Source organism: Pseudocercospora fijiensis (assembly GCF_000340215.1).
Source record: "Pseudocercospora fijiensis CIRAD86 unplaced genomic scaffold MYCFIscaffold_5, whole genome shotgun sequence".
Classification (NCBI taxonomy): Eukaryota; Fungi; Ascomycota; class Dothideomycetes; order Mycosphaerellales; family Mycosphaerellaceae; genus Pseudocercospora; species Pseudocercospora fijiensis.
In genome coordinates, this window is record NW_006921536.1 from 4,558,777 (window position 1) to 4,574,057 (window position 15,281).

Genomic DNA, 15,281 nt, shown 5'->3' on the forward strand with positions numbered 1-15,281 from the left:
AAGGCCATATCTGGAGGTGGCGGAGGTGAGAGTGATCCTGGCCTTGGCAGAGTGGGAGTGGAAGATGAGAAGAAGAGATATCGCGGCGTGCCATCCAGAGAGGAGATGCCCGGTGTCGAAGACCTCGAGGCATGGTGCGAGCTTAGAGGTTGTACAGCTGCATGACTTTTAGCGTCCGTCACAGATGCCAGCATTGCCAGCACACAGCTGCATATGCTTCGGTGTCTAAGCGGCAAAGGCTATGGTGAGCAGCAAACTACGGGTCAGAGAAAACACGTACAGCAGGCGCGATCCTTTTCACTATCATCTGGTGGCGAGCCAGTGTCAAGCATCGCTTGAGCACCGGCGGGATGGTTGGACAGCAGAAAGTCGGTGGCTTCATTCACTTCATCGCAATTTGGCCGACGACGAGGTCCGGGGACAGGCGCTGCAGCAAGCCGCACGTCGTTCCGACAACACACCGGCGCAGGCGATGCGAACTCCGCGCGTGAGCGTACAGATTCCTGCAGGGTGGACTTCGTAATGCGACGTGATGCGCTGCGTGTGCGTGTGCGTGCAAGCAGGAATATTCAAATCTCGTCTTGTCCGGTGGGCGCAGCGAGGCAAGGCAAACGTCTGTATGGCGGAAGATGACAGGCGCACGCACGAGAGGCTACCATGTCGTTGATGATGAAGACTGGCGGAGCGCACTCGCCTTGTCGCAGGTGTGGGGGCAGGCGCGGCAAGTCTCGAGCATTGCCTTGTGCCGAGAACAGGCCCCAGAATCTCATCAGTGTCTCGTCAATGAGCCGCGGAAGATGCGGTCCAAACAGCATGCATGAATGCTGTCACTTGCCCGCCGTCGTCATTGGGCAGAGCACTCTTGACAACGCAGAGCATCACATGGCGTGGTTGTTTCGCACGAATCAGAGCTGCAGCGGTCTTGGAAGCTGCATGTGGCCAGTGAGACACGCAGTAGAAAAGGTCGCTATGATGCGGCCGGCCAGCTAGCCATTAGCGGCAGTCACAGTTGTCAAAGAATCCCGAAGCCAATTGAGACGACTCGACATCGATTACACGGGGAGAACCGATGGAATGCTGTGCTGCGACAGCGTTGCTAGATCCAAAAGCTGTCGTGGGACCATTTTGCCTCACTACTTGAGACGCACAAAGCTGCTGTTGCCTGTCGTACCCAGCTCATGGGGTGTCGTTGGATCTGGACCTGGGACCTGACGGATTGGGCATCACGTGTAGATCTTCGTGCCCAGCTCTCAAACTTTTCTCAGCTTCAGATTGTGCAGGTCTCATCGTGGCCATATTCTGTGTTTGGGCCTCTTCCCCTTCAGCATCAGCCCGTTCGTGGTCAGTGCCGAGAAAAGCGTCTGGCATGCGAACAGCGCATGAACTTTGAACAACCAGGCTGCAGGGACGATTGCGAGTCATGTCCAGGATTAGCACACAACCCTCAACCCATGAACCTAGAAATGAAGCTCTGTGCTGGCAAAGGTGTCCAATGCGAGGCGCGCGTTATCGCAGATCAGCTCAATGTTCACCGACTGCACCAGTCCCGATGGCCCAATGCCAACGTGAAAGACACTAGCGTGCTGCGGAAGGCGAGTATATCTTGTGGTATTTCTGGCAGTCGTCGAGTTGGCTTGGCATGGAATAACATGCGGTTCCCCGGTGCGAGGAGAAGACGAAGCGAATGGCGGCGGCGATGTGACTATATAAGCTTTGCTCGTGGCAAGCAGTCTGACGTTACTCCGCGCATCTTGTATTTCACTGTGCTGACCATCGAAGACGGTTCACAGTGTCGAAATCCGTGAAGGATCAAGCCTTGTTGGCTTGTCGAATCGAGTCGTGGAGGGAGGTGATGTAGCATTCGCGATGTTTCGGTGCAAGGTGGGTGCAAGAACTCGGCGGATGATACTTGGAATAGTATTCCAAGTGGTGAAGGACGGAGACTTGTTGGCTTGTAGAGAAGATCCATGGCCAGAGGTGATGTTGTTTAACGTTTATCTGGAAGATAGGAAAGAGCTCGACAGACAGCACAACAGGCAAGAGCGAGAGGACCCACCAGGTCATATCGCACTGATCACATCAAGACATACGAACAGCAGAAAGACTCACGCTAACGCTACGATACGATACGTGAAGGGAGAGGGAGATGGTGGAGAGATGTGCATCGGATGAGTGCTGCTTCCATTCATCCATTCCGGTAGCTGACTGGCACAGCACCGACATGAGACTGCGATCTCCATCAAGCTCTGGATCTCGACCAGTTCTATTCCTCCCAAAGCCGCCCAATGCCTCCCAGAACGCCATCCCATATGCATAATCATAACATCATTAAATCCACATGACTGGCAGCAACCCTCACACAGCGATCCCTTGCTGCTCAGCAGCAGCATTCCCGCCTACAGCCTGCAAGTACTGCAAGATAGAACAATCATTACAACTGATCAGTTTCTGCAGATCATTGACCTGCTGCTGCAGCGCATTCACAGCATCAATCGCACCATTCCTCTCGGCCTCAAGTTCCTTAATATACGTCGCCGCAGTAGCAATGATCATAGCTTTCGAAGGTAATCTTGGCGGTAGAGCAGAGTCTTCGACGTCGGGAGAAAATACGTATGCGTTCTTAAGACTGGGGAGGGAGAGTCGGAGGGATTCAATTTGGGTGTTGAGGTTGTCTCGGTAGCGGCGTTCGATGATTGTATGAGGGATTCTGCGGTGTGGTCGGGTTGGTCTTTGCGGGTTGGTGGTTGTGGTTGATGTGGGGACTGTGATTGGGGGTTTATCGTCTGCTGAGGCTTCTGAGTCGCTGCTTGTTGAAACTGCAACCGAGTTGGTGCCTGGTGTTCTTGGGAAGGTTATGCTGGAGTCCGAAGGTGTTCGTGGGAGTGTTGGGCAGACAATGTTGCCGGTCTTGCATTCGTCCGGGATGTTGCCGCTTAAGCATTGGAGAGATGGGAAGCAGTTGACTATTTCCGTTGTTTTTGAGTCCATGTTGTGGTCAAACGGTGAATTTGTGAATCGTTGAGCGATGGTATGAGTGAGATGGATCAATGCTCTGGTTGACTGTCCGCTTGCACGATTGATCTGTTGATTTGTGGTGTACGTATGGTATGAGCCATCTACCTACAAGAGCGAAGGATCGACATATATGTATCCAGACCGTGATATGAAGCCGTGTCGGCAAGCATGGGCAAGTCTCACGATCAGCATCCGGCGGCACTCGGAGCGGGTGCAACAGCCCAGACACAAAAGCGCTCAGGTCCATACGAGGATCATGTTGAGTGGATACAGTGCATCCATCAATCATTGGCTCCAGGTGTCTTAGTCAGTGTAATAATCGATTAAACAGTTGTTCTTGCAATCTCTGGTGGCGTGACCTCACCCCATTCCTCGCAACAAAGCCTGGCGACCTCCGATTCCGATGTCGTCAGCTCTCGGTCTTCTCACCGTCACGCCATGGCGTGAAGCGCATCATCAGCAGTAATGCAGCCTGACGGAGACGTTCGCTATTTCAGGCCATGTTTCGTATTGCAACTTACCACTTTTGCATTTGCGGGTGGTCACAGGATCTATCAGCTTGCCGATGGAACGATGACTGCCTTGAACCTGACCCAGCCGTATCAAGAGATTACGTCGATGAGATCCTCAATGGAACTGCTCCTGGAGTCTCTGTGTCAAGTGAAGAATGTGCTTCTTGCCTGTTAATCGTTGCTGTGAGAAGCAGATGATCTCGGATGAACCATAGCTGGGCTTTTATGCCTCTTTGGTGAATGTATCATACGTAGTGACGGCATGGAGCATGGCAATCTCGTTCTCGGCATTGTGCTGTAATGCTCGGTGCTGGGCGGTGAGGTCAATGCAGATATTGAATTGCTCGAAGGTGTTATGGATCGAATTGCAGATGAAGCTGGAGCATGCCTCCGTGCGTGGTCGAGCAGATCGAGGTCGAAGTAATGTCCTTTCCCGAATCAATCTTCAACCTGTAAAAATTTATGCTTGGCCTCCCTCTACTTCTGCTTCTTATCTGAAACTATCAGTGTAAGTAATCCTGCCATGAGCCTCCTCTTTCAAATGGTCCCGAAGTCGGGCGTGGTGTCAGAGAGATGCGGGCAGATTTGGGACAGGTACACAGAGGTGTGAGTTGTCTCTGCTGCTGTCAATAGTCAAGCCTAGCATATCTGTATCCTGCGCAGATTTGCGCGCGTGTCTTGTGCGAGTTGCCTTGATAGATTCAATGGTGTGGATGTGGCCTCCTGCTCTTGCGCCTCTAAGCTCCGCCTCAAATTCGCCGATACTGATAATGCAGGCCACCATATAGTTCGTCCTCGAAGGTACCTTAATAGTGAATGATGTTCATTGAGGATGCGAAAGACGGAACCAAGCCTAAGCATCAACATCATGACGTGGTATCTCACCACCTCTGCTGAGGAGTTCAAAGCGCTTTCTCGGCGGAGCAACCGAACTCTCTGGCTTTCGCTGCGCTGTAAAGTAGCATCGCCGTGATCGCTGCGATTTGCCGCATTAGTGTTGTTGGTTGCGTGGTCAGAATTGGCACAGGTCTGCTAGAGGGGTGAAGTCTTGGCATCACAGCCAATGTCTGCTGCATCGCAATGGCGAGGTTAACTTCTCATGCTGTGGGTGAAGCTCCCAAATGCAAATCCTGTTTAGAAGCTTTTCCCAGTCCTGCTCCTGTATCAGTACCCTGGATTACTCGCCAGCTTCAAATCCAGTGCAGCTCGCATCGCGAGGTAGGCAGATGAAGTCTCTCAGACTAAGACTCTCATATCGCCGCTTATCCTACCATAATCTATCATCCTAGCATGCACCAAACTGCTCACACAGATTGGAATGCTATCGCTAACTCCTCCATCAATTGGAGATTCAAGTGCAAGACAATGCAGCAACACCCACTCGCGACTAACCCCCAAAGAAGCGCTCATGCAAGGCTTCATAGCGTACAACACCATATGTTATCGTACTCGCTCTTCCTTGAAGTCCTCAGCAAAGCCTGTGCATTCCATTATAATTTGCCTGAATCCTGGCTCATCGACGTGTCAAGTGCTCACTCGTATCAATCTACTGGGCCTTGGCAGCGTTGACCTTGCTCTTGAGAGTGGCAGACGCATCTTCGGCGAAGAAGCGCGCGAAGAGTGGCTGAAGGAGAGAGCGGAAGACAACTTGAGCGCCACTGTTAGGTATCAGCAAAAGCTCGCGGCGCCCAGATATGGCTGATGAGTGTAAAATTGCAGCGCGAGAACAGCAATTCTGCGATAGGTCGCGCATTGTTGCCAGTGCTGAGATTGGAAGCCATGAGCATGGGCAGAACTTACCCAGTCTGTGGGAGAGCCATCCAGAGGACAAGGATGAACTTGAATGTGTAGTAGAATGGGAACCAGTAGACGGCGTTCACGGCAGACTCGACGACAGTCAAGAAAGCGTAGACAACCCAGTACTACAGATAGTGATCAATATCAGGCTGTTACGCATGCCCAGGCATCTACTTACTGTGAGCCACTGAGTGTCGTCGGCCTTGGTGCTGCTGAACAGCGCATCGAGGGAGTAGTATGCCGGAAGGGCGAAACCAGCGGTGTTGACCAAGAACTCGCCGGCAATGTTAAAGAAGACGAGGAAGAAGTAGAGGGCGCCGAGTCCGAGGACTACGTAGACCTTTGGGACGCTGGTCTGCTGCTCGAAGTTGTTGAGGGCTGGGTATTTCGAGAGCTGTGAACATGGTCAATTTGCGATCGAAGACATCGCAGGCATGTAATGTTACCTCCTTGTCGAGCTGTGAGAGGTGGTATTGTGCCCTGGAGACATTATCAGCGCCCGCTCAGCGCCAGCCGCCTGACCGATTATGTTGAGGAGACATACCGCTCCTGGACGGAGCCCGATGCGTTTCCTGAAGACATGGCGGTGTGGAGGGTGGTATGCGCAATGTGCTCTGAAGCTGGCAGCGTGCTTTGCGACTGTGTCCTAGGCAGATGAGGTGCAATTGATGGGTGGCAGTGGTAATTGCAGGTCGTGGAGGAAGCAGAGCAAGCTTGGAAGCACCCTTGGAATTGTGACGTTGCTGGCTTTGTGCGGGAGGGTGGGGACTTACTTGCTGTGCGGATCGCGTATCGTTGAAGATGTGGCTGAGGATCCGTACAGATCACCAGCAAACAGATGGTATTGATGATATTGATGGCGAGAGGGAAGGCACGACTAATACGAGCAATCAATTGGCAGGATCTCTGCAAGTCACTCGTGATTCTCTCAATCACTCGCAAATCATCATCCGCACGCTGTTTCAAGTTGTGAATGCGACTACGGCGGGCTGCAGCGGCAGCTTCGGCAAATTCGCAGCCTCAGGCTTTGCCAAGAGAACAGCTGCATCTCGTTGCCGTCCCGGCGGACTTCTTGTTTTGATGTAATCAACACAGCGAGTTTCATCTGGACTTCCGCCTCTGACCACCTCGCACCGCCGACGACTGCTCCCCCGTCCACCCACCACCACCCGGTAGCAGTAGTGCTAGCCGCGCCGTACTAACCACAGCAATACCCTCGAGTCCGCGTGCGCCGACCTCATCGCCCGCGGCGCAGCCCATCGCCTGGAGTCCTGGACCCGATCTGCAACAACAATCGCAGCCCTACCTAGCATTCCACAGCCTATATGCCGTCTCCTCCTACAGGTATCGCTCTCCACTCTTCCTATACCATACGCTTCCACTGCGAAGACACTCGCGCTTGGGTATCAGCATGAAGTTGGGCGTCGGAGCACCTCGCTGACCAGCCACATCCAGAAGTAGCGAAATCATAACATTGCCTCGACATCAACATCAACAATAGTGTAAACAACCTCGATACATCCATACCTTTACACATGTCGGCTCGCAATAGCCAGCGACCCGAATCACGGGCATCGACCACCAGCGCCACCTCGCATCACAATGGCCCACCGACGCATGATGCAAAGGCTGCCCATCCCGCATATATGACCCACGAGCCCGAGCCTGCTCTTCTACAGTATCAAGCCAGCATGGCACCGCAAGCCATGCCACAATACGAAGCAGCGCAGCCCATACAGCAACCTCCTCATGGCCATCCTCATGCGCAGCCCGTCCAATTTCCCATGCCACCGCAATACACCGCTCATGATTCGCCATATATGCAGCAGGATATGCACTTTCAAGGTCATCATAGGATGGGCTCTGCGCCTATAGCTGCTGCTGCCGATCTTCATGAAGACAAGAGGAGGAAGGGTTCTGCTGTCACTGCGACCAATGACAAGGAACTGCGCGAGATGCTTGCTAAGAACGAGGGTCGTCCGCTGCGAGAAGTTGCCCAGGAAGTCATTCAGAAGGAGCGCACGCCAATGGCCGAGAAGACAAAGCAGCTCTTTGCCATGCTTTGGTGAGGAATTACTCATGAAATACGAATTGCCCTCCTTGCTAACAATTTTCAGGCTTCGAGCTGTGTGCAAACCGGCAAAGACTTCCGTCCCTCGCAACCGAGTCTACTCTCAGTATGCCACCCGCTGTGGTACTGAGAGAGTGGTTCCCCTCAACCCGGCTTCCTTCGGCAAACTGGTACGAGTGATCTTCCCAGGAATTCAGACTCGTCGTTTAGGTGTAAGAGGTGAGAGCAAGTACCACTATGTGGATCTCGCGCTCGAAGATGAGCAACCGAATGGACCTCCCGCATGGCAAGGAAGTCATCTCCAGATGGACAGCCGGCGACGATCGCAATCCTCGAGTACTCAGCAAATCGACTTTAACAACATTCCTCGCTTGCAAGCCGACACCGCCGCATTCCCGACCACCGATGGCGCATTCGATCTTCAATCAGCACTCCCTCCCACGCCCCGAGGTCCAGCATCAAAAGGAAAGTCCTTCCTCTATCCCGAAATTCGTGGCTACGAACGTGGAACGGCGACCGCCATGACATATTCGCACACGCTCCGGTTTCCGTCGAGCAACATCCCAATGTTTACCGAGAACGAACCTGTCAATCTACCACCCATACAACCTCATCTACCAGAGCGTACCGACGTGGACACTGCAGAGGCATTGGCAGCCTTGTACAGAACTCACTGCACTTCACTGATTGACAGCATACGATTTTGCAAAGAGAAACAGTTCTTCCGACTGTACACATCATTCCATGGCACTCTTACTGTTCCTGTACAAAAATTGTTCACACACAAAAATCTGGCACCTTGGATAGAACAGTGCGATCTGGTCATGTACAGGACGATGGTGCGCTTCGTCAGCCGACTGACACTACAAGCAGCACCTGCTGTTGTCATTAATATCTTAAGCAACATATCAACAACCTTACACGGTCACATCGCGAAGACCTTTGCAAATCAGCCTCCACACGTCCTCGACGCCAAGCTTCGACCTGCCACCATTTTCGCTGGCCTTCTGCATCGCCTTATAAGGGTCAACCAGTCGGCCCACGCTGCAGCAAACTTGCTCACCATCGACCAAAACAGAGAGCAAATGTGGCAAGAGTGGTCAACAATGGTCAATCCAAAGCGCGTCATGGAGGCTGAACTCCCCGACTGTGGATACGAAGAAGTTCACAGAATCATGACTACCGAAATGCGAAATCTGCTTGAACCAATCTCGGCACCCAACTTTGAGGATGCATCCTTCTACAACTTCGAGGCTACAAATGGAGACTTTGCGGCATATCTCCAGAACCAGACCGCACCTTCTTCGAGGAACGGTCCTTCCCAGGTGTCGGCAGAGAATGTATTGGATCGATGGTCTGCATTCATCTCATCACTGCCGGCGCGCTTTCCGGATGCGCCGGCTCGGACGATCCTGCACTGCATCTCAGCGATCGGCACGGCATCGATTCGAGACATTACCATCGTCGGCGGTCTTTCATACAGCTACTGGTGGGTGCTGAAGATGTTCGTTGACGAGATGGCATTGTGGCTTGCGGAAATGGGCGGGTTCCTCGAATCTGTCGAAGGAGAGGTCACGCCAAACGGTGGAAACATGTATCAGTCGCCAACACTGGAGAACGGCCAACGCAGTCATAGCGGAAGCCGAATGAGCAGCATGGGCCCTGGCGCATCAGGAAATGGCAACGACGCGGCTCAACAGTCTCTGTTCATGACAGATTCACAACAGCCGAACTCCGCACCTCAGCAGCGCCAGTCGCAAGCTCATGGCCTGCCATTTCAACCTCAACTACAAACAGCTGGCTCAAAGTCCCAGCTCCAGCAGTCCCAAGAGGCTGACATCGACGATAGCGGCATTGTGATGGACGACGACTTCACCAAATTTGCCGTTCCAGGCTCCCATTTCAGCATGGAGGGCTTGGGCACCGCCGGTATGAGCGTCGATCCTCTTTAAGCAGCCACCACGCCTTTAGCATCAAAGAGGCGGAGATTGGCGGCTACGAAGTATACGTATGGAGTATGATAAGGCGGCGGCGGTAGAACGGGACCGCAAAATGGATGCGGGAGTCTTTTTGTGTTTTTGCTTTGTTTATACCACTGGGACGTTTACGGTAGCGAGCGAGAAGGCGCTGTGTTAGTATAATAGGCGCTGGGCGGCGGCGGCGGCAGATTTGGCAGCGCACGAGTATTGTTAGGTCTGGATCTGCCTTGATGTCGAGGTTGGGGAAACACATGCGATGCAGGAAGCGCGCTTAACTTGGGTAGGGTTTTGTCAAACTCCTGGTCTGGGTTGGATTGGATACCACTTTTGCGCGGTGCCGCGTCGCGTTTGTAGATGTCGTTTGAGAAGATGTTACTCTGCGAGACTTTACATTTCCGCTATCTCATTACCCTTATCTATCTTCGGCCATGATCATTGCGAGCAAGCAGAGTCAGTGCTGCAGCACTTACTACAGCCGGCGCGTACTGACTTGCCATCTTTCTCATCACAGCACATCCAAAACCACCATACCATAAAATATAATACAACATCCAGCAAAAACCTCCATGCCACATCCAGCCAGCCAGTTCATTAATCATCGCTCAAATCCTCCTCCCATAGCCAGACACTCATCCCACCATTAATCACACCCACTCTCGCCCCGCCCCTCCCCTCCCCTTCCTTTAGATCTGATCAATCCTTCTCCCCCATCCCAAACTCCCCCATCAAATCCTTCACTCTCACCCCCCTCCCTTCCGCCAACATCCCCAACAATCCCATCCCAATATCTTTAATCTCATTATAAGAATGCAGGAGAGAAATATGTTCTTGAATTCTCCCTTTTGCCGTCTCTAATGCGACCGAGGACTTCTGTTCTGGGGTGTACGAATCTGGGAAACAGTTTAGAAAAGAAGAACGAAATGTTTGGGAGGGTTTGGGTTTGGGTGGTTTTCTTTTTGGGTGGTTGATTGATTGACTTGCCTGGTATTGAGAGGCCGCTTGGAAGGGTTGAGCTGGCGATGAGGAGGGATTTTTCGGATTGCAGGGCTTGGAGGTTGGATTCGAAGACTTTGCGTTTGGAGTTTACGGCGAGGAGGATTATTTTTTCTGGGGTTGCGGGTCTGGGGGTTTCGTCTTTGCTTGAGGAGGTGTTGTTTGAATCGATGGGTTGGGAGTCGATGTCGGGGTTGTGGGTTTTGGTGTTGATGTCTGCTTGGGATTCGATATCGGCTTTGCGTTTTTTGCTGTTGATGTCTGCTTGGGAATCGTTTTGGGATTTGATTGGTGTTGGAGAGCTGGGTAATGGTGCTTCTGAGGATGGGGCCTCGGGTTTGGATTCGGCTTGGGAAGGCATGGTGTTCTTTGGTATCTCGGTAATCGGTGACGGCTTATATTGGAGTGGAGCTTTATTGAATGGTCGACGCGTGGACGTTTGGGAGACGTGTAGCCGGAGGTTTCTCGGGCCGACTGCCGGACAGGGGTCCTTCATTGCTTACCACTTGCGATCGAGAGAGATCAATCCTGCCTCCCAATCTCGGTCTCACGTTTCCAACCTGGCGAGGCGGCATCTCAAGACCAGACAAGCTGCGTCCATCCACGAGCGGCTATAGCCAACGTTCGAACCCAACCCGAGACCAGCCTTGCGACACGATGGCCACCTTCCGAACCAGACCGTCGACAGCGATAGCAGTAGCCACTGCTCTCCTCTACGCAGGCGTAGCATATGCGCATGGAGGACATGACGAGATTCCAGAAGGCGAGGCTATTTCAGCAGCACCGATTGACAGCACATTATGGGCGCACATCCTCATACAGTGCTTTGCCTGGGGTATCCTCTATCCCACAGGAATGGTACTTGGACTTGTACGATCAAGATGGCACGTACCTGTACAAATAGCAGCAACAGCTATTGCGATACCTGGGTACTTCCTTGGGCATGCGCACAAGGGAAGACAGTTTGGTCCCAACGTACACGCCAAGTTTGCGAATATCCTCATGCTCATCATGATTGTGCAGGTTGGAATTGGTATCTACCTGAAGATGCACATTGAAAGAGGATTTCTTGGAATCGTACGCAAGCAGTTGGTTAGAGGACATGGAATTCTGGGTGGTGTCATGCCTGTGGCAATCTGGGTGCAGTTCCTCTTTGGCGGTATTGCATCGCAAGGCTTTTGTCAAGGCGACCACCTCGGACAATGCCTGGCTCATTTCATCATGGGCTCAGCATTCATCGCTTATGGAATTGTCCTGACTATCATGCTATTGAACGGCCAAGCATTCCTTGCGCGAACCAGAAGAAGTCAGGAGTTCTTCGACAGCTTGGTCATTGCTCTGTGGGGATGTGTGAACACTTTCACCGAGCATAGATGGGGACAGCCGTGGGTCAAAAATGATTTGCAGCATACAAGTATGGGCATTATTTGGTGGGCCGCAGGACTGGTTGGTATCTGGCTGTCTCGAGACCGACAAGGACGACCAAAGCGAAACCTTATTCCCGCAATTGTCATCATCTTCACAGGCTGGGCCATGAGTGCACATCCGCAAGATTTAGTGCTCAGCACACATGTGCACTCGATCTTTGGTTACACGCTGATGAGCGCTGGTGGTGCCAGGATCATCGAAATTGCGTTTGTACTCAAGGACCGCAATACACTGGTCGGGCCAGATGGTGGTGATGTTGATGCCGAGATCAGCAGCTTCCAGTACCTGACACCATTCTTCCTTTACGCCTCTGGCTTCCTCTTCATGGGTGCCACAGAGGAGCAAATGAAGCTTCTTTCTGATGCGGGCGTTACCCATGTGGCGTACATCTTGATTCTGTACAGCATCTCGTTCTTACTCTTCCTATGTAAGTTGACGCGTTCCCGCTATTGCGTTCTATGCTGACATAATTCTAGTCGTACTCATGCTACTTCACCTTTACTCATCGTACAGCAATCCAACGACGAAGGGCAAACAAGCAGTGAAACTCGGCGACGAGGAAGTGCCGAGAGCGAATGGACACGCCAGACTTCCAACTGCGACCGACAGACAAGCGGCCGATGCTCAGGAGTTTGAGCTGGAAGGACTCATGAGCGATGATGACGAATCCGCCAACGGGCATCCGAGAGCGCGTTGAGATGTATAGAACGTTATAAGAGAAATTTAATGCGAGAACATTAGTAAACGTATGACAGCTCTTGAGTGCCATGTCGCCGACTCGGGCCTCCCCTTTATAGCGGCTACATGTTCTGGTCCTACTGACAGACTTCGCAGGAATGGCTCAGGAATGACGCTCGCGGAGCAATTCCAAGCACGAAGGCACAGCCTTATCTCCTCCGTGCTTTGCATAGCGCTTGGACTGTGTGTCCGAAGACCAAGATTTGGGCGATACACCGCTACATCTGTGTCACATACTGTGAGCCGCAATGAAGATCAACAAGAGTGAGTGCTCCTGCTGCGATACCAAGACTCCGTGATCTGTTATGACCCGATCCTGGGCGCGTGTTTCGCCAATTTTCATGTGACGAGACCGTAGACCGCATTCTCCTGATCCTGGTGCCAACGATAAGGTCGCTGGTGAGAACAGCACGAGATAACGAGGTGTGCAAGGGCAGCAGACATCTGTCACCAGTCTGGCTCTTGTTTCAAGGTAGCAGAAGTCCATGGGACTCGCGCCTTCCTCGAGTACTGCCGACTTCACTCTGGCAGTAGCCGTGATGGTCACGCGCAGCTAGCGGCAGCAATATTTGAGGCCGTGTGTCATGCTTCAATGCGCTCCCACACCCTCCCAACCACCGACGACGACACCACCACCACCACCACCACCACGGCACCAGCAATCTGCCCATCCTCTTCGGCATAACCGTCTTCCGCGTCTGGCGTGGTGGAAGCAGTCGCTCTGCCGCGCTGCCCTTTCCTGCCATCTGACTCTCGGCATAAGCAACGATTACCGCGGCGGACACAGCGTTCCAGCGACCCAACAGCTTCCACGAAGGCCTACATTGGCCCGTCACGCTAACTACATATAAGGACAGGCGCTTGAGCTTCACAGCAGCTTGCAATCGCTGTCAAGATGGCTGCTTGAACGACGGCAGAACTTCATCCTCTCCTTTCAACCCTCTTTCGCGTACTGGAGACGACTTCATACGCAAAGCATTCAGCCACAAACAGCAGCAAACACACACACTCCTCGCTAGATATCAAGACAAGAGACAGGTCCCGCGACAACAGGCTTCATAGGCACTCTGACGAGATAGACGATTCTGCCCTTTTTGCCACCCCGTGACGACGAGAAAGTTTGCAACGACATGGCTCGACATGACTCCCTACTCAGCAACGGCGAAGATAGCAGACCAAACCCTCGTGCATACATCACGCTCATTACAAGAGCCAATTACCTCGCTGGCGTCGTCATGCTGGCTCATACACTGCGAGAGCAGGGATCAAAGTATCCATTGATCGTGTTGTACACAGCTTCCCTGTCGGCGACTGCAGTCAAGGCTCTTGAACTCGAAGCTGAGCGGTCTGACTTGATTCTCCGCAAGTGCGACTTGCTGATACCACCAGCGCGCCATCAGCTCAACGTCGCCGTCGACCGCTTCACCGACACCTGGACCAAGCTTCGTGTTTTCGAAGCATTCAACGAAGGATTTGAGACCTTGTGTTATCTTGATGCAGATATGATGCTGTTTGGGAGCATGGACGGCGTCTTCGAAGATGCGGCAACGCTTCCACTCAACTTTGTTGCTGCTGTCCACGACTGCGTGTGCAGTCCCGATAAGATGCCATGGACTCCGGCCAGCTACACCAAAGAGAATTGCGCATTGACCCGCCAGACTCATCCGAAAGCTCTTCTCAAGTCACAGACGGTCAAGCCGGAAAGTATCGATACATACCACTTGTTCAACAGCGGCATGTTCGTATTTCATCCACGCAAGGAGCTCTGGAACGATCTGCTTGACTTCTTCACGATGACCGATCTGCTCAGCTCGTTCAAATTCCCCGACCAGGACTTCATGGTACACTTCTTCCGCAATCGATGGATGAGCCTCAGCTGGAAATACAATGCTGTCAAGACTATGGCATACCGCCACCAGAACATCTGGCGCGAAGAAGGCATTGTGTGCTTACACTACATCGTCGACAAGCCTTGGGCGAAGCGCATCGGTCAGGACGGAGTGGCGGGTTTCAAGAAGCAAGACGGAACGACGCATGGCTGGTGGTGGAGCGCGTACGAGAACTGGGTAGGTGTCAATGAGTGGAAAGCAAACTGATGGTGGCGCACATGCTAATTTCCATGCTTTCCCTTTGCAGATGGAAACCCGCCGTGCTCAAGGAGAGTTTGCCGTGGTCGATATCATGGCCAAGCACGTCGCGAACAAGGAGGACGAGCTTGGTGACGAAGAACGGCCTGATATGGGCAGCATCGGTGCCAGAGTGCACGATGTCACCAATCTGTCTCACCTCGGCGGTCGCAATTCCGTCGGCGAGGAGGATGCTTCGGTCAAGGTATCTGTGGCCGAGTTCCGTAAGGCGTGGTGAAGTATGTATCATAAGCATAAGCATTATTGCACGAGCTGGTCTCGGTGCGTGCGGTGGGGCTCTGGTGGACGTGGAAGTGTCATGTATTATAGTCAAGCCCAGAGTGCAGAGCGCGGTCATTGAATCGACCAGCGGACTTCTGCCATGAAAGCGCGATTATAATCAGTAGCAGTATGTACGATTGCAGTGGAAGCAAGGCCGAAGCACCATCTGGATATGTCACGTCACGGGAAGTGGCTCGTTGGTGTTGGTAGAGGTGTACAGACGTGCGGTCTGTTTGGTTGATACATGGTGAGGGCACGCAAGGATGGAAACCGATTATTCTAGCGCGTCTTGGCACTCTCATCCCTGCTCGACGGTGCCATTGTTTCGCGCTTGAACGAC

General features: G+C 52.7%; 7 protein-coding genes across 7 annotated transcripts; 4 read left to right on the forward strand and 3 right to left on the reverse strand.

Annotated features, from left to right (window-relative positions):
* Window positions 1-241: 241 nt before the first annotated feature.
* MYCFIDRAFT_208096 (uncharacterized protein) lies at window positions 242-3,134 on the forward strand (the record flags this gene model as incomplete). The annotated part of the gene is made up of 11 exons (XM_007929556.1): window positions 242-443; window positions 470-510; window positions 561-704; window positions 751-942; window positions 987-1,079; window positions 1,110-1,789; window positions 1,815-1,849; window positions 1,882-1,929; window positions 1,959-1,977; window positions 2,037-2,130; window positions 2,174-3,134. 11 exons carry the CDS (start codon window positions 242-244, stop codon window positions 2,315-2,317), a joined length of 1,692 nt encoding a protein of 563 aa, XP_007927747.1. The 3' UTR covers window positions 2,318-3,134.
* MYCFIDRAFT_211604 (uncharacterized protein) lies at window positions 2,149-3,135 on the reverse strand. Its single transcript, XM_007929557.1, has one exon. The coding sequence runs from the start codon at window positions 2,986-2,988 to the stop codon at window positions 2,356-2,358; it is 633 nt and encodes a 210-aa protein (XP_007927748.1). The 5' UTR covers window positions 2,989-3,135; the 3' UTR covers window positions 2,149-2,355.
* A 1,434-nt stretch (window positions 3,136-4,569) lies between these two features.
* Window positions 4,570-6,029, reverse strand: MYCFIDRAFT_211605 (uncharacterized protein). The gene is made up of 6 exons (XM_007929558.1): window positions 5,869-6,029; window positions 5,771-5,804; window positions 5,503-5,718; window positions 5,328-5,449; window positions 5,064-5,185; window positions 4,570-5,005 (listed from the first exon to the last, which is right to left on the reverse strand). The coding sequence occupies exons 1-5, from the start codon at window positions 5,904-5,906 to the stop codon at window positions 5,074-5,076; spliced, it is 522 nt and encodes a 173-aa protein (XP_007927749.1). The 5' UTR covers window positions 5,907-6,029; the 3' UTR covers window positions 4,570-5,005; window positions 5,064-5,073.
* Window positions 6,030-7,237: 1,208 nt separating this feature from the next.
* Window positions 7,238-8,951, forward strand: MYCFIDRAFT_10959 (uncharacterized protein; the record flags this gene model as incomplete). The annotated part of the gene is made up of 2 exons (XM_007928714.1): window positions 7,238-7,389; window positions 7,442-8,951. Coding segments are annotated over 2 exons (1,662 nt in total), but the record flags the coding sequence as incomplete, so codon positions are not given.
* Window positions 8,952-10,067: 1,116 nt separating this feature from the next.
* On the reverse strand, window positions 10,068-10,220 carry MYCFIDRAFT_40568 (uncharacterized protein; the record flags this gene model as incomplete). Its single annotated transcript, XM_007928813.1, has 1 exon — window positions 10,068-10,220. A coding segment is annotated over one exon (153 nt), but the record flags the coding sequence as incomplete, so codon positions are not given.
* A 697-nt stretch (window positions 10,221-10,917) lies between these two features.
* MYCFIDRAFT_52675 (uncharacterized protein) lies at window positions 10,918-12,543 on the forward strand. Its single transcript, XM_007928860.1, has 2 exons — window positions 10,918-12,222; window positions 12,272-12,543. The coding sequence occupies exons 1-2, from the start codon at window positions 11,025-11,027 to the stop codon at window positions 12,490-12,492; spliced, it is 1,419 nt and encodes a 472-aa protein (XP_007927051.1). The 5' UTR covers window positions 10,918-11,024; the 3' UTR covers window positions 12,493-12,543.
* Window positions 12,544-13,663: 1,120 nt separating this feature from the next.
* MYCFIDRAFT_40475 (glycosyltransferase family 8 protein) lies at window positions 13,664-14,629 on the forward strand (the record flags this gene model as incomplete). The annotated part of the gene is made up of 1 exon (XM_007928810.1): window positions 13,664-14,629. One exon carries the CDS (start codon window positions 13,664-13,666, stop codon window positions 14,627-14,629), a length of 966 nt encoding a protein of 321 aa, XP_007927001.1.
* Between the last annotated feature and the right edge of the window lie 652 nt (window positions 14,630-15,281).